The sequence below is a fragment of the Eriocheir sinensis genome, unplaced genomic scaffold (assembly GCF_024679095.1).
Source record: "Eriocheir sinensis breed Jianghai 21 unplaced genomic scaffold, ASM2467909v1 Scaffold236, whole genome shotgun sequence".
Taxonomy (NCBI): Eukaryota; Metazoa; Arthropoda; class Malacostraca; order Decapoda; family Varunidae; genus Eriocheir; species Eriocheir sinensis.
Window position 1 is genome coordinate 58,023 of NW_026111539.1, and position 20,651 is coordinate 78,673.

The following is a 20,651-nucleotide window of genomic DNA, read 5'->3' on the forward strand; positions in this document are numbered from 1 at the left end:
GAATGCACGCAGCTGAGTCTAGATCAGGTGGACGCAGAAACAGTAACACACACACACACACACACACACACACACACACAAGACACACACACACACACACACACACACACACACACACACACACACACACACACACACACACACACACACACACACACACACACACACACACACACACACACACACGGCCTTTAACTCAGTGGATAGAGCGTCTGCCTCACAACCAGAAGGACCGGGGTTCGATCCCCCGGCAGGGTGAAGATAAGTTGGATTTATCTTCTTTCACGTGTAGCCCCTGTTCACCTAGCACACACACACACACACACACACACGAGTGCGTATTGGCTATATGCGTAACTTGACGAATTATCAGTGCGGGGCGAATATGCCACGAGGCGGATGGCGTCTTGTTTGCCTCAGACCCGGGGCGCTGAGGGACGCTGGAGCCTGCACGCTGGCGACGGGTGCTGGGGGCCGACGCCTTGCTGTGACTACACTACTACTGCAACTACTTTTACTACTGCTGCTGCTAATACTTCTAACACTCTACTGCTACAGCTGATAATAATGATAATGATAATAATAATAATAATAATAATAATAATAGTAATAATAATGATAAAAACACTATCAAACCACTGTTACCATCCTCTACTTTCTTCCTTTTCCTTTTTCTTCATCAACCTATTCCTTGTTCCCTGCACTACCACCACTAACAACAACACCATCACCACCATTATCTGTACCACCACCGCCACTAGCATTTCATTTCTTTTCTTCTCCTTCCTTTAATTTTTCATGCTTCATTTTCTTCCTTTCCTCTTCTCACCTCACTTTACCTCACCTCGTCCTCCCTTGCATTCCTTTAACTTTCCTTTCATTCACTTTCTCATCTTCACTCTCAACTTCAAATGATGACACCTTACCTCCCATTACCATACCTTACCTTACCTTATCTATCCTTACCTTTCCTTACCTTGCCTTACCTCACCTCACCTTACCTTACCTTACCTTTCCTTACCTTACCTTACCTTTCCTTACCTCACCTTACCTTATCTCACCTCACATTACCTTACCTTACCTTACTCCTTACCTTAATTACCTTACCTTACCTTTCCTTACGTTACCTCACCTCACCTCACCTTTCCTTACCTCACCTCATCTCACCTTACCTTACGTTAGCTTAGCTTACCTTACCTTAATTACCTTACCTTATCTTTTTTTTTTCCTCCACCCACCCTCGACACCTCCCCGCAGCGCCGCGCACTGTACATCTCTCCCTGCTGTTCCTTCCTTCTTTCCGTAGGCCTTCCCCTTCCCCTTCTCTTTACCACCGCCTCGTCACCATCGCCCGTCCCCCGTGTTCATCTGCTCTTCTTGTTCCGTCCTCCTCACCTGCTACTCTCGCCCCCGTCCTTCCCCTCCTCTTTCCTTCCTAACCCCTCCCCCTCCGCCTAAGCCTCGCCATTCCGCCGCAGACCGCAAGTGCATGTCGGTGGTGGTGCGCGAGGAGTGGTCGGGGCGGCTGTGGCTGCTGACCAAGGGCGCGGAGAGCAGCGTGCTGAGGCGCTGCCACGTGGCGAGCGAGGACGAGCAGCGGAGCCACGACGCCACGGCGGCCCACATCGACGACTACGCCATGGTGAGAGAGAGAGAGAGAGAGAGAGAGAGAGAGAGAGAGAGAGAGAGAGAAATATGGTATCCGTTATTGTACATACATTCATACATACATAAGCACGTCCCCTCTAAGGCTCTAACCCCTCCTCGTGTCCCTACAGCTGGGTCTCCGCACGTTGGCGGTGGGGCGGCGCGAGATCAGCGACAAGCAGTACAAGGAGTTCGCGGGGCAGCTGTTCAAGGCCCGCTCGGTGAGTGTGTGTGGGGAGGGAGAACGTAGTGGTATAAATAAATATCTACATACATAGATGTTGAGCGCCAAAATACAAGAGTGTGGTCCAAGAGTTTAAGGACATGGCTGCACGCAGCGTCAGGCGAGACAGTCATGCCCCTGACGCCCCAGTGTTCCCGCAACAGGTTCTGGAGGATCGCGAGGCGGTGAGGAAGGTGACGGACCTGATGGAGGGAGTTGACCTGCTGGGCGCCACCGGCGTGGAGGACCTGCTACAGGAGGGTGTGCAGGAGACGCTGGAAGCCCTGCGGGTGGCCGGCATCAAGGTGGGACACGAAGGAGGTTATGGGCAGAGTGGGGGTAGTGGGGTAGGTGGTAGAGGCATCAAGGTAGGGGAATCAGGCTGGGGTAAGGGAGAGGCGGCGGGGGTATTGCACTGGATGGAAGACTCAGGTTTGTCGGGCTGTCCCCGAGTCAAGGGGCGGCGAGGAAGGCACGGTGAAGGGAAGACACGCGGACCGCAATAACCGAGTGGTCGATTCAGTCACTTCGAGGGACTGACCGAGTCCCCCGCCCCCCCGCCTCCGCAGGTGTGGGTGCTGACGGGCGACAAGGTGGAGACGGCGGTCAACATCGCCTACTCGTGCGGCCACTTCAAGAAGTTCATGACCGTGCTGACCCTCACCGGCCTGCAGGACCCCGAGCACGCCGCCGCCAGGCTGCAGCAGTGCACGTGAGTCGCCACGCCGCTATCTGAGGCATCTGTGTTACATTTGCTTCGACTGTTTGTATCACACGTTATGCTGGGTTGAGTTGGCAGTTTGCAGGACAACATGGCCACAAAAATTGCAAGATTCACTACTCTGCTCTTCACAGCCTCCTCACTCCATTGCTGTTGAATTAATTTACATCCGTTTCACCATTTTGTTCCTTCTGTTGCTTCTCTTTTGTTCCGTACCCTAATAATATTCCTTCTACCTCTTCGCTTCTAATCGCCTCCATAAAGAAAATAAGAATCCGCACCTTGTCTGGCCTTCCCTCATTCCCATTTCCGTCAACCGTCATCCTTCCTCGGTACAACACAACCTCGCCTCGCCCCGCAGGGAGGAGACGCAGGCCGAGGGCTCCTACGGCCTGGTGGACGCCTCGCTCGTCCTCCTCCTCGACCACCTGGCGGATGAGTTCTACGAGCTGAGCCGCGTGTGCTGGGCCGTCGTGTGCTGCAGGATGTCGCCGAGCCAGAAGGCGGAGGTGAGGCAGGAGGCGATGGTGGTTGTAGGACGTGGAGGCGAGATTGAAGTTTTTGTAGAGAAAGGGCGATGAAATGGATGGTGATGGTGATGTTAATAAGATGTCAAGGTGATGATGGTAAGGTTTTTAATAAGGTGGCGTTAATAAGGTTCGTACGTATTGTCAATGAGCAGATTTTGATTTAGACACTGGCAAAAAAACACGAACTTGGTGGATGAGGGGAACATATTTATTTAGTGAGTGCAAATCTAATACAGCAAAAAAAACGTACACAAGTTAATGGTGGAGGATAGGTTGTGTTAGGTTTATAAAAGATGCCCTATTTAGAATGACTCTCCTTTTGCAGTCTCCTTACGTCTAAATGTTCTTAAGGGGTGACAGGTTGAGAGGGAGACTTTTTTCAGGCCTTGAGGTAATGGGGTGCGTGGGAGTGGCTATGGGGGCTACAGATATTCATGATATATTGATGCTGATGATGATGATGATGATGATGATTAGGGTTTGTGGTGGTGGTGATAGTGAGGAAACGTACAGAGACTCATACATTCCTTTATCTCATCTTTGTGGTGGTGATGGTGGTGGTGGTGGTGTTGAGGCAATATACAGGCACTCATACATTCCTTTATCTCATCTTTGTGGTGGTGATGGTGGTGGTGGTGGTGGTGTTGAGGCAATATACAGGCACTCATACATTCCTTTATCTCATCTTTGTGGTGGTGATGGTGGTGGTGGTGGTGTTGAGGCAATATACAGGCACTCATACATTCCTTTATCTCATCTTTGTGGTGGTGATGGTGGTGGTGGTGGTGTTGAGGCAATATACAGGCACTCATACATTCCTTTATCTCTTCTTTGTGGTTGTGATGGTGGTGGTGGCGGTGATGACAACAGACGGTGAAGCTTGTCAAGAATTCGAAAGACTCCCCGCGCTGCGCCGCCGTCGGGGATGGAGCTAACGACGTCTCCATGATACAGGAGGCGCACTTCGGGATAGGTGAGTCAGTGAGTCAGTCAGTCAGTCACTCACTCACTCACTCACTCAGCCAGTCATCCATTTAGTCATCCAGTCAGTCAGTCTTCCAGTCAGCCAGTCAGCCAGTCAGTCACTCAGTCAGTCTCTCAGTTCTTTCTCTCCTAATTTTAGCTCTCATTCTTTCTCGCAATGTCTGTTATCTCTCTATCTTTCTATCTATATGTCTATCTGTCTATCCATCTATCTATCTCTTAGTAGAATTCCTTTAACTCCTTTTCAACGTCCTTCACTTCCTTCGTCAGGCGTGATGAAGAAGGGAAGATAGGTGGTGGGGGGCTACGTCTCAAGCTATCTATCTATCTATCTATCTATCTATCTATCTACCTACCTATCTATCTCTGCCCGGTATTAAGACTGGTATTCTCAGATGCTTCCTCCTGTCACATCAACTATTTCCAAAGGTCAAAAAGGGGGATCAACTGGGTTCTAATGAGTGTCTTGTTAGGTTCATGGTCCAGCAGAAGGGTCAGACTACCAGCGAGTCCCCGCTAAAATAGTTACCAGTGACTCTTTAAGAAAATCGAGTGTGGCAGCACAGACTCAATTAGTATATTTTCATTGTCGCTGTCCTCGTCTCCCTGTGTCTTGTGCGTCTTCAATGTTTGTCTCTCTTGTTACTCGTTTATCTTTGACTGTCCGTCCATTTCCTCCTGTTGTCCACTTCTACACATTGTTTACTACACACAACAACACATAAATGCTACCTACACAGTACAACATTCACACACACGCATATACACACAAAAGGTACCAGAGCCTTAAAACTAATGCTAATTATGAACTTTACATTTCTGCCCGAAATCGTGCCAAATCTATTCTCCGACTAACCAAAAATTCTTTCATTAATAGAAAATGTCAAAACCTTCCTTTCTAACTCTTCCCGTGACTTCTGGCATCTAGCCAAAAACATCTCCAACTTCACTTCATCTTTCCCTCCACTCCTCAGTCCTGACGGCAACACTGCCGTCTCATCTATCTCTAAGGCTGAACTCTTCTCTCAAACTTTTTCTAAAAACTCCACTCTGGACGATTCTGGGCATATTCCTCCTACTCATCCCCCCCTCTGACTCCTTTATGCCTGTTATAAAGATTCTTCAAAATGATGTTTTCTATGCCCTCTCTGGCCTCAATCCTCAGAAGGCTTATGGACCTGATGGAGTGCCTCCTATTGTCCTTAAAAACTGTGCCTCCGTGCTGTCACCCTGCCTGGTCAAACTCTTTCGCCTCTGCCTGTCAACATCTACCTTTCCTTCTTGCTGGAAGTATGCCTTCATACAGCCTGTACCTAAGAAGGGTGACCGCCCAATCCCTCAAACTACCGTCCTATTGCTTTACTTTCTTGTCTATCTAAAGCTTTTGAATCAATCCTTAACCGGAAGATTCAAAAGCACCTTTCCACTTCTGACCTTCTATCTGATCGCCAGTATGGGTTCCGCAAGAGGCGTTCTACTGGTGATCTCCTAGCCTTCTTAACTGACTCTTGGTCATCCTCTCTTAGCCGTTTCGGTGAAACTTTTGCTATTGCGCTGGACATATCAAAAGCTTTTGATAGGGTCTGGCACAAATCTTTGCTTTCTAAACTACCCTCCTACGGTTTCTATCCTTCTCTCTGTACCTTTATCTCCAGTTTCCTCTCTGACCGTTCTATTTCTGCCGTGGTAGACGGTCACTGTTCTTCCCCTAAATCTATTAACAGTGGTGTCCCACAGGGTTCTGTCCTATCTCCCACTCTTTTCTGTTGTTCATTGATGATCTTCTTTCCAAAACGAACTGTCCTATCCATTCCTACGCCGATGATTCCACTCTGCATTATTCAACTTCTTTTAATAGAAGACCCACTCTTCAGGAACTTAACGACTCAAGGCTGGAGACTGCAGAACGCTTAGCCTCAGACCTTACTATTATTTCCGATTGGGGCAAGAAGAACCTGGTGTCCTTCAACGCCTCAAAAACACAGTTTCTCCACCTATCCACTCGACACAATCTTCCAAACAACTATCCCCTATTCTTTGACAACACCCAGCTATCACCTTCCTCAACACTAAACATTCTCGGTCTATCCTTAACTCAAAATCTCAACTGGAAACTTCATATCTCATCTCTTACTAAATCAGCTTCCTCGAGGCTGGGCGTTCTGTACCGTCTCCGCCAGTTCTTCTCCCCTGCACAGTTGCTGTCCATATACAGGGGCCTTGTCCGCCCTCGTATGGAGTATGCATCTCATGTGTGGGGGCTCCACCACACAGCTCTTCTGGACAGAGTGGAGGCTAAGGCTCTTCGTCTCATCAGCTCTCCTCCTCATACTGATAGTCTTCACCTCTTAAATTCCGCCGCAATGTTGCCTCTCTTTCTATCTTCTATCGATATTTCCACGCTGACTGCTCTTCTGAACTTGCTAACTGCATGCCTCCCCCATTCCCGCGGCCCCGCTGCACTCGACTTTCTACTCATGCTCATCCCTATACTATCCAAACCCCTTATGCAAGAGTTAACCAGCATCTTCACTCTTTCATCCCTCACGCTGGTAAACTCTGGAACACTCTTCCTTCATCTGTATTTCCTCCTGCCTACGACTTAAACTCTTTCAAGAGGAGGGTATCAGGACACCTCTCCTCCCGAAATTGACCTATCTTTCGGCCACCTCTTTGGATTCTTTTTAGGAGCAGTGAGTAGCGGGCTTTTTTTTTATTAATGTTTGATTTTTGTGTGCCCTTGAACTGTCTCCTTTGCTGTAAAAAAAAAAAAAAATGTTTCCTATGTGTCTCGTTTGTGCCCATGACGTTTGTATGTTGGTTCAAATAAATAACCCTGACGGATATTGACTTTGTCTATCCGTGAACCGATTAGCACTCAGAACACTCGCTACCACCAACACCATCAGGATCATAAGACTACCCCTGGAAATGCCCAAAACACCTACGAAAGCCTAGTCGATTATGTGTGCTTGGTTGCCGAAATGGTTAAGAAGATGATCGTAACTCTAATCCTCCTCCTATTCATCCTCCTCCTCCTGCAGGCGTGATGGGCAAGGAGGGGCGGCAGGCGGTGAGGTGCGCGGACGTTGGTCTCGCGCAGTTCCGGTTCCTCCAAAAGCTCTTCTTCGTTCACGGCCACTGGAACTACATCCGTATGTCCACCTTTGTCAACTACTCCTTCTACAAGAACCTCGCCTTCAACACTCCCATGGTCTTCTACTCTGGCTGGAGCGCCTACTCGACTCAGGTGTGGGGCTAAGGGACTAAATTTGACGCTTTTTGTAATCGTATGTTCTTACGTCAGTTAGGAAGGAAGGAAGGAAGGAAGGAAGGAAGGAATGAATGAAGGAAGGAAGGAACGAAGGAAGGATGGATTTGACTCTTTTTGTAATAGTATGTTTTTATGTTAGTTAGGAAGGAAGGAAGGAAGGAAGGATGGAATGAATGAAGGAAGGAAGGAAGAAAGGAAGGAAGGAAGAAAGGAAGGAAGGATGGAAGGAAGAAAGGAAGAAAGGAAGGAAGGAAGGAAAGATGGATTTGACTCTTTTTGTAATCGTATGTTCTTATGTTAGTTAAGAAGGAAGGAAGGGAGAAAGGAAGGAAGGATGGAATGAAGGAAGGAAGGAAGAAAGGAAGGAAGGATGGAAGGAAGGATGGATTTGACTCTTTGTAATCATATGTTCTTATGTTAGTTAAGAAGGAAGGAAGGGAGAAAGGAAGGAAGGATGGAATGAAGGAAGGAAGGAAGAAAGGAAGGAAGGATGGAAGGAAGGAAGGATGGATTTGACTCTTTTTGTAATCGTATGTTCTTATGTTAGTTAAGAAGGAAGGAAGGGAGAAAGGAAGGAAGGATGGAATGAAGGAAGGAAGGAAGGAAGGAAGGAAGAAAGGAAGGAAGAAAGGAAGGAAGGAAGAAAGGAAGGAAGGACGGAAGGATGGAAGGCAGGCAGGATGGCAGGAAGGCAAGCCGGCAGTCAGACTTCCCCCCCCCCCCCCCCTCCTACTTTTCTTTCTGCCTACTTACTTTTCTTCCTATAACAATCCACTTTTCTTTCTACCTCCCCGTTTTCGTTTCTGCCTCCCCCTTTTCTTCTTATCTACCCATGTCCATCTTCGTCAGCTTCTCTTCCTATTCCTGGTACCTTGTTTTCAGCTCCCCTTAGTCTTCTACCTCTAAATTTGACTCTTTTTGAAATCTTATGCTCTTATGTCAGTCAGTCCGTCAGTCAGTCAGTCAGTCAGTCAACCATTCATTCATTCAGTCAGTCAGTCAGTTAGTTAGTCAGTAAGTCAGTCAACCATTCATTAATTCATTCATTCAGTCAGTCAGTCAGTCAGTCAGTCAGTCAACCAGTCATTCATTCATATATTCATTCAGTCAGTCAGTCAGTCAGTCAGTCAACCAGTAATTCATTCATTCATTCATTCATTCATCCATTCATTCATTCAGTCAGTCAGTCAGTAAGTCAGTCAACCATTCATTCATTCATTCATTCATTCATTCATTCATTCAGTCAGTCAGTCAGTCAACCATTCATTCATTCATTCATTCAGTCAGTCAGTCAGTCAGTCAGTCAGTCAGTCAGTCAGTCAGTCCGTCGTCTCCCCCACCAGAGCGTGTACGAGGGCTTCATCCTGGTTTCCTTCAACATGACCTGCACCTTCCTCCCCGTCCTCGCCTACGGACTCTTCGAACAAAACCTGCCCGCCGACCTGCTCATGGCACGCCCGCACATCTACAAGCGACTCGCCGGAAACTCCTCGCTCACCTGGACGCGCTTCCTCAAATGGAGCATATTCGGTAAGCTATGATAAGCAAACTTAGTCTAACATAACCGATGCTATACTAGAGCCTTGCCCCTACTCTTCGTCCATTTTAAGTGCAGTATGTTTGATGAGAACCTACAGAAAACTCCACCTAAAGTAATCTAATCCTAGTTACGTTAAGCTTGACATGAGCAGCTGGGTAAGGCATGGAGACACAGAAGGGAAGCAATATGGTTCAGGAACGATGATCATGAGTAAGGAATGGACGTGGGAAGGTTGCATCACGCGTAGAACTGATATCAGATGTAGAAATCAGCGGTGCAGTAACTACTCGATCTTCCCACTCCCCCCGTCACGGTACACAAACACCCACCCACACCCACCCTCACCCAACGACACACAGTAACCAATTCCTCTCCCTCCCTTTACGTTCACAACCACCAACACCCAACGACACACGGTCACACCCACTTTCCCCACTCCCGCACCCTCATCTGCCTTCACCCCAACGTTGCCAGATTGTCGTACTTAGCCCCTTAAATTTTCCGACTTCCTACCCCAAAACTGTCTTCTGGGCTCCAATAACGAAACTCATTTATAGTTATCGTTAAAAGAGTTAGATCCTGATGTTTCTTGGCAATAGTTAGGCGTCAGAAACCGGTAAATACTGTGCTCTGAGTACGATAAAATGGCAACGGTGCTTCACCCAGTAACACAAACTACAACCAAGTACTAACCTCCTCCTCCTCCTCCTCCTCTTCCTCCTCCTCGTGTCCCTGCAGGCTTGTGGCACGCGGTGGTGATGTACTTCGGGCTCATGCTGGCCTGTGATGACGACACCTGCGGGTTACCTCGCGGCCAGACCCCCGACCTCTACCTCTTCGGCATGGCCATGGGCACCCTCTGCACCTGCGTCGTCAACTTCAAGGTCAGACACGGAGAGCATCAGTGCACCTCTCCGCCAGTGTTACCAGATGATAGTACTCAGGACTTTGCATTCATCAGCTCCAGACCCAAAACTGTCGCTCCCACACAAATAACGACACTTAATCAGAGCAGTTGCCCAAAATGTTGATGATTATGTGTTTTTCGTGATAGTTTTGGGTGATAAACCGGAAAATACGACGTGCTAAGTGAGGTCATTTGCTAACGCTGCTCTCCACGCGATACTGACCTCTCTTCTGACCTCTTCTTTTTTTCTTTTTGTCGGATAAGTTTCTACACTTTTTTATGCTGTTTTTTGGTTATGTTTTTTGCCCTTCAGCCGCCTGCCTTGCTGTAAAAAAAAAGCATAGTGACTCAGATCGAGAGAGACACACTGGCAGACTGACTGACAATACTACTAAAAGATATGCTGTCCCAGTGTTAGAATCCTCTATCTCTTGTTTGCTTAGACACACAGAGACAAACACAGTGACCGATAGCGAGACAGACAGACACACTGGTAGACTGACTGACTATACTACTAAAAGATATGCTGTCCCTGTGTTCGAATCTTGTATGTCTTGTTGGGTTAGACACACAGAGACAAACACAGTGACCGATAGCGAGACAGACAGACGCACACTGGCAGACAGACTGACTATTACGAAGAGAGATGCTGTCCATATGCTCGTCTCTTTTATGCTTCACAGTAGGGTTCGAGACAGTATTCGAGGCTTCAAAATGATCCAGTGTATCGTAATAGTAAAAACAGGATAAATTTACTTTTGAAAATATACTTAGGGGTCTATTCTTAAACATTTCGACGCCCAAGCACACATATTTTACAAGGCTGTCCTATGAGTTATGGGCATTTCCAGGGATACTTTTATGGCCCTGGTGGCAGTTTGACCCTTCTTCTGTACCATGAACCTACAAAAACACTCATAAGAACCCGATTAATCTCCTTTTCGGCCTTTGGAAATAGCTGATGTGAGGGGTGGAAGCCTCTAAGTACACCGTCCTTACACACGAATTTTCTCACCTTTTAAAATACCTACCTATTGCTTGGCCTACTTACAAATTTACTTCCTAGTCTACCTACTTATCTTTCTACCCACCTGCTGGCCTACTTATCTGCCTTTCCATCCATATAAAAATCCTTGTCCCTTTCTACCTATCTACACTCTCTTCGACCTACACACCTCTTTACTTTTCTAATTACTTTCTCACCTACCTGTCTGCCTTTTTTATCCTTTTTTTTACCTTTTACATTTTTAATTACCTTCTTACCTACCCGTCTTCCTCTCTATCCATATGCAAATCTTCCTACCCATCTACCTGTCTACCCTTCCCTTCCTTACCTGTTTAAATACCTTCTTACCTACCTGTCTTCCTTTCTATCCATATGCAAATCTTCCTACCAATCTACCTGTCTACCCTTCCCTTCCTTACCTGTCTAATTACCTTCTTACCTACCTGTCTTCCTTTCTATCCATATGCAAATCTTTCTACCCATCTACCTGTCTACCCTTCCCTTCCTTACCTGTCTATTTACCTTCTTACCTACATGTCTTCCTTTCCATCCATATGCAAATCTTTCTACCCATCTACCTGTCTACCCTTCCCTTCCTTACCTGTCTAATTACCTTCTTACCTACCTGTCTTCCTTTCTATCCATATACCAATCTTCTTACCCATCTACCTGTGTAACCTTCTCATTACCTCCATTCCTCCTACCTGTCTGATTACCTGATTACCTTTTTATCTACCTGTATATCTATCTATCCACATATGATTCACATCCACACAAACCCATGCACGTTTTCCACCTAGCTATATTTTTCCATCTACATTTCTCTTACCTTTATACCTTTTACCTGTCAAATTATCTTTTTTTTTTTTACATCAAAGGACACGGCTCAAGGGCAACAAAAAGAGAGCAAAAAAAAAGCCCGCTATTTTTACCTACCTGTCGTTCACCTGTGCCCGGCAGATCACCATCGAAGCCAACCACTTTAACGTGATGTACATCCTCTCCATGGTCATCACGCTCGTTGGCTATGGGATCCTCTACATCATCTACTGTGGCATCGGCGTGTAAGTTATTTTTGTGTTCACGTTTGCACCTTCTACCTGTTGGTCTGGTTAGCATCTCACTTACTCTTGCACCCTTTAATCCGGAAACTCCTCTAATACGTTTTCGTTTATCTGTAGTATTCCCTTCGTTTGCTGTCACGCTTACACCTCCTCTCAGTTTACATCTTATATCGCTTTTTTTCCCCTTAAGTCCCTTCTCACTTCGTACCATACATACACTAAACTTTTTTCTCTTTCTAACCTTACTTTCCAGGGAGCCGTTCGTTAGTATTCCCTTCGTTTGTTGTCACGCTTACACCTCCTCTCAGTTTACATCTCATATCGCTTTTTTTTTCCCTTATGTCCCTTTTCACTAAGTACCATACACTAAACTTTTTTCTCTTCCTAACCTTACTTTCCAGGGAGCCGTTCGTTAGTATTCCCTTCGTTTACTGTCACGCTTACACCTCCTCTCAGTTTACATCTTATATCGCTTTTTTTCCCCTTAAGTCCCTTCTCACTTCGTACCATACATACACTAAACTTTTTTCTCTTTCTAACCTTACTTTCCAGGGAGCCGTTCGTTAGTATTCCCTACGTTTGTTGTCATGCTTACACCTCCTCTCAGCTTACATCTTATATCGCTTTTTTCCCTTAAGTCCCCTCTCACTACGTTCCATACACTAAACTTTTTTCCCTTCCTAACCTTACTTTCCAGGGAGCCGTTCGTTAAGTTCGGCATCTTCGGCGTGTACTACCGGATGTTCGAGAATGCGGCCCTCAACCTGGCCTGCCTCGTGCTGGGGGTCATCTGCCTCCTCCCTGACCTCCTCGACAAGATCTACAGGCACTCCACGGACCACGAGATGCGGCAGTGGCGGTGGATGCAAGAGCAGGTGGGTTTATTTCCTGTTCCTCCTGTTGTACCTTTTCCTATTATTCTACTTTCTCTTTCCTTGTTATACCCTTGATTAAAAAAAAATAACGTGTGTGTGAGGGGGTTGCGTGATGGACAGAGAAAGAGTGTGACATGTATGAATTAACGACTAACCAAATAAACACACAAGCCATGAGTAAACCAAGGAAACGAAATATATTAAGGTGCCCGATAAACAGGGGAGGAGAAGGGATGTTACTGCTTGCATGAACACTAACAAATCAAACCCAGCACTCCAGATGTTAATAAGGTGCCCGATAAACAGGGGAGGAGAAGGGATGTTACTGCTTGCATGAACACTAACAAATCAAACACGGAACTCCAGATATTAATAAGGTGCCCGATAAACAGGGGAGGAGAAGGGATGTTACTGCTTGCATGAACACTAACAAATCAAACCCAGCACTCCAGATGTTAATAAGGTGACCGATAAACAGGGGAGGAGAAGGGATGTTACTGCTTGCATGAACACTAACAAATCAAACCCAGCACTCCAGATGTTAATAAGGTGCATGATGAACAATTCCTACATCAGAACACTTAACAAACCTGCACCAGATACATAATTATACTCCTGCTGTCTTTCCTCTTTCCTCAACTGTAACTTCCCTTTTTATGCCACTTTCTCTTCTTGCTATACAGTTGACTGAAAAAATGTGTGTGGGTGTGGGGGGTACGTGAATGAGAGAGAGAGAGAGTGTGACGTATGAACTAGTACTTAGTCAACTAAACACGTAAACAATCAGTGAAACAATGAGGCAACATCATTTGATTAACACGAACATTTCCACTGAAAAAGGGTGTGGGGAGGGGTGGGGGGTGGGGTGGGGTACGGCGTGAGAGAGAGGAAGGTAGAAGACGTATGATCTTTTTTTATTTATGTTTCTGTTTTAGCTCGACCCGTTTCTGGGTCATGATCTGAGTTGGCTTTGACGCCAAAATTCAACAGCTGCTAATTTGGACGCCATTGTATTTTAAAACAATTTGGCGTCCAAATCTTAGGTTGTCGGGACTCTATGAGGGACTCTACAGATCACGACCCAGAAACGGGTTACGCTAAATGGAAGAGGCTATTAGCCAACTATACACGCAAACAATCAATGAAACAGTGAACCAACATCCATTGATTAACACGAACATTTCCGAAAAAAAAGAAAAACACCATCATCATAATATTTACTCTCCACAAAATTAAACATTCACACAAACAAAACACTATAACTAACCGACCTTTTACAGAAGAGGAAGGGGAAGTGGAAGGAAAGGAGCAGCACTTTATCTGAAGGGAAGGACAACATGGGATTCCACCCTGAAGGGAAGTTCCTGAGCACCTGGTTGGAGGCCGTCGAGAAGGAGGAGAAGACCAGCGATGGCGTAAACGACGGGGAGGAAGCAGACGACGGGACTACTATGAAAAATGGGGTGCCTTTTACGGAACTTTAAGGACACAATATTAAACTCTTCGGAGCCTTAGTGCATCTATTTAAAAGGCTCTTGAGGAAGTTGTCGGGGCTGTTTCATGACCCTGGCGGTAGTTTTGCAAGGCTTCGGCGCTGTGAACGGGAAGAACACTCATGACAACCCGACCTAGCTCCTCTCTGGCCTTAAAAAAACAGTTGCAGCAAGAACCCGAGGCGATTGATAATACCAGTTTTAGTCTGAGTCCCCCCTCAAACCACAGTCTCAGGATGCCCGTGGGTGGATAGCTGCTTGTGTTTACTTTTGTGGTGGAAGCTGAGGAGATAAAATTTTAATGGCCGTTGAAGATTGATCGGTTTATCTTGCTTTTTCTGGTTGTTGTTCTTCGTCTATTACATCTGTGGAGGAAGCTGAGAAGACAATTGCTCGTTAGAAGTGGATTGTTTTGTCTTGCTTATCTAGTAGTGCTATACCTATTCATCTGCTACGTCTGTGGAGGAAGCTGAAAAGACAGATGCTTGTTAGAAGTGGATTGTTTTGGCTTACTTCATCTGATTCTTGATCTTGTTCTTCATTTTGTTCTTCTTCTGTCATATGAGAGTATCCAAGAGTTAAACAAACCAGCAAATTAGCAAAAAAAAATTCAATAATCTGTCCCTACTTTGACACAGATTTAGGGGCCAGAGTTTTGCGATGCACCAGTAACAAAATTGACTCTTTTTTTGTCTGTTTCGTGAGCAGGTTCCAGAAACACAGCATCACACTTGCCGTCGTTGGGCTATTTTATTTTATTTAGTTTGTGAAAGACTCGTAACGTAGGCTAGTAGGTAATTTAATTTATTTCGTCCAGAGATAATTATTGTTTTTTTTTGTTTTTGGTTGAATGTATATAATTGTCGGTGTTGTTGTTGTTGTTGTTTAAGTGTACAGTTGTAAATAATATAACGTAATTAGTGCCCAAGTTATTCATTCATGTGTGTGTGTGCGTGTGTGTGTGTGTGTGTGTGTGTGTGTGTCATCTTCCCCATCATCACCACCACAACAATGCTCATTATAATCCTAGTCGTCGTCCTCATCCTTGATCCTCGTCGTGTCGTAAGTCGGAATAAACAAGAGTCGTATCTCGGTAACAAACTGTCGTACGTCTGAATTGAGAAGTGTCGTATCTCGGTAACAAACTGTCGTACGTCTGAATTGAGAAGTGTCGTATCTCGGTAACAAAAGTGTCGTGTGTCTGTGGTTTGTTGAAATAAAGTTGTACTATTTCAGCGCCATTGTTTTTTTCCCCTCTTTGTATCTCCCTATTGACTTCTGTTATCGACTCTTCCGTGTGCTGGAATAGTATTAGCTGAACATCACATTTTCTTTTCTTTCTTATACCACCGTGTTTTTTTTTTTTTTTTTTTTTTTACTTATCTTCTACAAGTGTTTTTTTTTTTTGTTGTTGTTGTTCTTCACTGCTATTCATCGATCTCCTATGCGAATGTCCTTTTCTTCTTCACTGCTTTTCTCAGCTCATACGTATTGGCATAAAGTAATACCTCTCTTTTGGCCACTCTTCACTTTTATCTTTCGTAGGAACAGCTGTTAGGGGACTTTTTTTCTACACCTATTTGTTGCCCGTGAGCCGTTTCCTTTCCTGTAAAAACAAAACAAAAACAAAAAAACATAATCTCTCCCTATCCTAAACTACATTTCTCTCCAATTAGTTTTTCGTACAGTAAAGGATGAGAACCAACGACGGATGTAGCTATTTATGCTAAGCCTGTAAAATATGTATAGTATCTGCTAAAAACGAGGTATTACATGTGTCTTGATTACTTCTGGAGGCGTCGTAAAGTGGTAAAATGGTAGGTACTTAATCCATTGACTGCATATTTCGTACCAGAAGACATCACCAATCTACAGGAATGGAACAAAAAGTGGCTGCTACAACTCAATGAAGAAAAATGTAAAGTCCTGCATCTTGGGAGGGAATATCCAGCATACCAATACCACATGAGAAACACTCCACTATCCACCACAGAGGCAGAGAAAAACCTAGGACTGTATGTTACCAGGCTACCAGTAAAAGCCAAATCCGTGCCAATCGCAGCGGACAGATTAAAACACAACCCTTTATGTCTGTCTGTATTTTCCCTTCTCCCACATCATATGCTTATCAGGCCCTGCATCATCCTTGTCCCTCCTTTCCTTTCCAGTCAATTATTAGCGAGCTCCTAAAACTAATGGGGACTCAAAGTGCTAATCTAAGCGTGGGTCAAGTAGTAATATGATAAGTACTTAGATTACAACCCTTTCTGTCTGTTTGTCTGTCTGTCTTTTCCTTCTCACATATCATATTCTTAATCCTTCCTTTCTCTCCCGTCATTTGTTAGCAAGAACTCCTAAAAAAAGAAACACAGGTGAAACAGAGTGCCAAAATAAATTACAACCCTTTCTGTCTGTTTGTCTGTCTGTCTTTTCCTTCTCACATATCATATTCTTAATCCTTCCTTTCTCTCCCGTTATTTGTTAGCAAGAACTCCTAAAAAAAGAAACACAGGTGAAACAGAGTGCCAAATAAATTACAACCCTTTCTGTCTGTTTGTCTGTCTGTCTTTCCTTCTCACGTATCATATTCTCTATCAGTCCTGCATATTCCTAATCCTTCCTTTCTTTCCCGTCATCTGTTAGCAAGAACTTAAAAACAGAACAAAAGGAAATCTCTCTCTCTCTCTCTCTCTCTAATAATTCGTAAGCGCTATGCATATCATTTTCTTCTAATAAAACAAGATATTGCTCTCTTCTTCTCTTTTATTCTTTCCTTCATCATCACGCGGAGCAGAAGCAATCGACTGGAGGTAGTTTATTTATTTTTCCCCCTCATGTTCAAGGGGAAAAAATATATCTATGTACATTTATTTATCACAAGGCAGGACTAGCAGGAAATCAATGTCATGGAGGGGAAGGAAATATCAAATACACTCACGAAGCCGCAGAATCACTTTGAACGAATTTTTTGGTGTCTAGAAATAAATAAGAAGTCGTGGAATAAATAAGGAAGTGTATGAATAGACTAGATATTTTCATCACTATTCTGTCTGTTCTTTTCTTCCATACACAATATATTCAGTGCCGTTAACAAATATATAAAACGTAGAAATAAATTAGATTAAATAATATATATGTAATGCCCTTCAGGAAGCGTTTATCTTTTTTTTTCTTCCATTCACAATCTTTTTTTTTTTCGAGTTAACTACTACTAATAAAATAAACGAAGAATTAAGTTAGATTATAAACACATGTACAAGTCTTCATGAAACTTTTTTTTACATATTTTTGTCTTCATATTTTCTTCTAAACAAACTCTTCTCTGGCGTTTTCTAATATATAAAACGATTAGAAATAAATCAGATGAAATATGCGTGTACAATTATTTTTATGTAACCGTTTATCTCTTATTCTTCACCACAAACACAATCTTCTCCGGCGCTTTCTAATGTATAAAATCCAAAAATAAATTAGATTAAATATACATGAACATACAATTATTCTTAAGGAAGCGGTTCCTCTTTTCTTTTTCTTCTATTTCCAAGCACAATCTTCAGTGGCTTTTGCTCATTTATAAACGGTAGAAATATATTAGATTCACTATACAAGTACAAAAAAGCGTTTATCTTTTCTCCTCCTTTTCTTCCAGACACAATGTTCTCAAACGACTACTAATATAAAAAAAAGCGTATATGAACAGATCGAATTAAATGTGCATGAACAATTATTAGTCTTCAGGAGGTGTTTCTCTTTTCTTCTCCTTTTCTTCCAAACACAATATTCTCAAACGCTTACTAATATAAAAAAAGCGTACACATAGCATGAAATTAAATATGCATGTACAATCATTATTCTTCAGGAGGTGTTTCTCTTTTCTTCTCCTTTTTTTCCAAACAATATTTTCAAACACTTACTAATATGAAAAAGCGTACACATAGGTTGAAATTAAATATACATGTACAATAATTAGTCTTCAGGAGGCGTTTCTCTTTTCTTCTCCTTTTCTTCCAAACACAATATTCTCAAACGCTTACTAATATATAAAAAAAAAAAAGCGTACACAAAGGATGAAATTAAATATGCATGTACAATAATTATCCTTCAGGAGGCGTTTCTCTTTCCCTTCTCTTTCTTACATTTTATACAGCCCTGCGGAGAACACGCGTTTATTATACTGTAGAAATAAATTAAGTATAGAAATGTACAACTCTTCAGTTAGCGACATCCTTTCCTATACACTTTATACACCACACTTGCGAGGAACCCACGAACACTGACTGTAAAAAGTTGTTGGAACATACATTTATACACTTCTTTGGCGTTTTGCTTTTGTTTTCGTTCCTATACAATTTATACAGCACACATACACCCCCCCCCCCCCCCACCCCCCACACACACATACACACCCACACACACACACACACACGAGGTGGACACATCTGAACCCCGTCTAAAAGTCCACTAACACCAGGTAACTCTCCTTCTCACCTTCCTTACCTGCACACCAATACACCATGGACTAGACACACACGCTTTACCACACACACACACACGTGACAAACTGAACTTAAATGCCAGTTCCAGCTTTAACCTCTATTCTCAGACGCTTTCGGCTCTCACAACAAACATTTCCAAAGGCCACAAAGGAGATTAGTCTGGTTCTCATGTCTGTTCTCCACGGTGCAGAAGCCTCCTTGAACTATCAGTAGACCCATAAAACTACCCGTGGAAGTACTACTAACACAACCTCTACGAACGCCTTACCAAATCTGAGTGTGTGAGCCCCGAAATGGTTGAGAATACGAGCCACTAACACCTCGCCAACGCCATCTATCGTACGTCAGATGATAAAGCTCTCCTGCGACCACGTACTCGTCTCCTCCGTGATCGTGTCCATCCCCTGAGGACTGACAGCAAGCGTAGGCATCGTTCTTCTGTCCAGTTTTTGTAGGTTCTCCACTGTTAGCTGCTCCATTTGGCTTGTCTTCTCGGTGGCGTTGCTGTGCTGGTTGTTATAGTGGTTGTTCGTGGTGGTGGTGTTGTAGCCGTTGGTAGTGGTGTTGATGGTGTTGATGGGAGTGCTGTAGGCGGTGTAAGGTAGTGGTGGTTTGTCGCTCACCCTGGTCACCTCCCACAGGCTCCTCGTCCCCTCCAGATCGTCAAAGGCCTCGTTGACGAAGCCGACGAACGCCTTCAGGGACACGGCTCGCTTCTTCTTCTGGAAGGCGAAATCACACAAGTTGGTAAGTAACGAACGAGCGAACTAACCAACCATCTAACTAGCTAATTGACCATTTACCTCTCTAACTACCTAAATATCCACTTATCAACCCACCTACCTAACTAACTAACTAACCATCTAGCTAACTAATAATTGACTAATAAAGTAGATAAGTATAACTAACTTTCTAATGTTCTAAAGACCAATCGAACTAACTAGCTAACTGCCTGAGTATCTATCCATTTATCTTAATATATGAATAAATAAATAAATAAGCAAACAAATGAAATAAATAAATAAATAGTAAATGGTTAATGCCAGAACGACTATCCAAGCAAAAACTGCTGTATATGGATGGCAGAGAGAGAAAAAAAAAGAAGCTCAGACTGTATAACTTGATGGACTGACGAATAAATATATATCTACACACACAGGAAGAGAAATAATGAATAGATGTAAAAAAATAAACCATCTAGACGAATTACAGACCAAATAAACACATAACAAAGAACACAAAAGCTAAGACAACACCCAATAAACACACACCAACACAACACAAAGAACACCAAAACAACACCTGTACATCAACACAACACAAAGAACACCAAAACAACAGCTGTACTGTACATCAACACAACACAAAGAACACCAAAACAACACCTGGACATCAACACAACACAAAGAACACCAAAACAACACCTGTACTGTACATCAACACAACACGACACAACATACGACCCCCACCCCCACCCCCCCCACACACACACATACACCCACCTTGAGGCGCCTTTCTTCCAGTCTCACGTCCTTGTAGGCGCGGATCACCTGCTCAATCACGTCGGGAATGAGGCAGACGATGGTGAGCAGGATGGAAGCCAGCATGAGGGAACAGCTCTCGAACATGCGGTAGTAGGTCCAGTACACGCCGTAGTTACCGAAGAAGTCGCTGGTGTGGGGGAAGAAAACGGGGAATGATGGTAACAAGTAAAGGTTATGTTGGGGGTATAGGCTTTAGCTACGCGTGGCCTCGGTGCTCATTTCCGTCGCAGCAAGAGGGTAGGTAATAGGGAGAAGATGAGAGTGATAGAGAGTGGAAGAAAAAGTGTTGGAAAGATTATGTGAGAAACGATTCGTAATTCATTAAAGCAGAAAAAGAAAATGAGACA

At 44.1% G+C, this 20,651-nt stretch overlaps 2 protein-coding genes and 1 long non-coding RNA gene across 8 annotated transcripts in view; 2 read left to right on the forward strand and 1 right to left on the reverse strand.

Moving 5' to 3' along the window:
* Positions 1 to 15,498, forward strand: part of LOC126991069 (phospholipid-transporting ATPase IF-like) — a 48,556-nt gene extending 33,058 nt beyond the window's left edge. The window contains exons 15-26 of the mRNA XM_050849766.1: positions 1,479 to 1,642; positions 1,779 to 1,868; positions 2,035 to 2,175; positions 2,440 to 2,582; positions 2,953 to 3,100; positions 3,992 to 4,094; positions 7,150 to 7,355; positions 8,723 to 8,909; positions 9,658 to 9,803; positions 11,793 to 11,896; positions 12,594 to 12,771; positions 14,052 to 15,498. Coding sequence (XP_050705723.1) covers positions 1,479 to 1,642; positions 1,779 to 1,868; positions 2,035 to 2,175; positions 2,440 to 2,582; positions 2,953 to 3,100; positions 3,992 to 4,094; positions 7,150 to 7,355; positions 8,723 to 8,909; positions 9,658 to 9,803; positions 11,793 to 11,896; positions 12,594 to 12,771; positions 14,052 to 14,255 — 1,814 coding nt within the window. The 3' untranslated portion in view covers positions 14,256 to 15,498. The remainder of the gene's footprint in view (positions 1 to 1,478; positions 1,643 to 1,778; positions 1,869 to 2,034; positions 2,176 to 2,439; positions 2,583 to 2,952; positions 3,101 to 3,991; positions 4,095 to 7,149; positions 7,356 to 8,722; positions 8,910 to 9,657; positions 9,804 to 11,792; positions 11,897 to 12,593; positions 12,772 to 14,051) is intronic.
* A 1,517-nt stretch (positions 15,499 to 17,015) lies between these two features.
* On the forward strand, positions 17,016 to 18,817 carry LOC126991068 (uncharacterized). Its single transcript, XR_007745084.1, has 2 exons — positions 17,016 to 18,202; positions 18,331 to 18,817. It is a non-coding gene; the product is annotated as an uncharacterized LOC126991068 (long non-coding RNA).
* The window catches only part of LOC126991067 (phospholipid-transporting ATPase IF-like), a 40,070-nt gene continuing 36,968 nt past the window's right edge, over positions 17,550 to 20,651 (reverse strand). For 5 of the 6 annotated variants that reach the window (XM_050849765.1, XM_050849761.1, XM_050849763.1 and 2 more), the window contains exons 26-27: positions 20,263 to 20,431; positions 17,550 to 19,482 (exon numbers count right to left, since the gene is read on the reverse strand). In XM_050849765.1, the coding sequence (XP_050705722.1) occupies positions 19,105 to 19,482; positions 20,263 to 20,431 (547 nt within the window). In that variant the 3' untranslated portion in view covers positions 17,550 to 19,104. Of the gene's footprint in view, positions 19,483 to 20,262; positions 20,432 to 20,651 lie in introns of those variants that run through there. The other variant, XR_007745083.1, reaches the window with a different exon arrangement.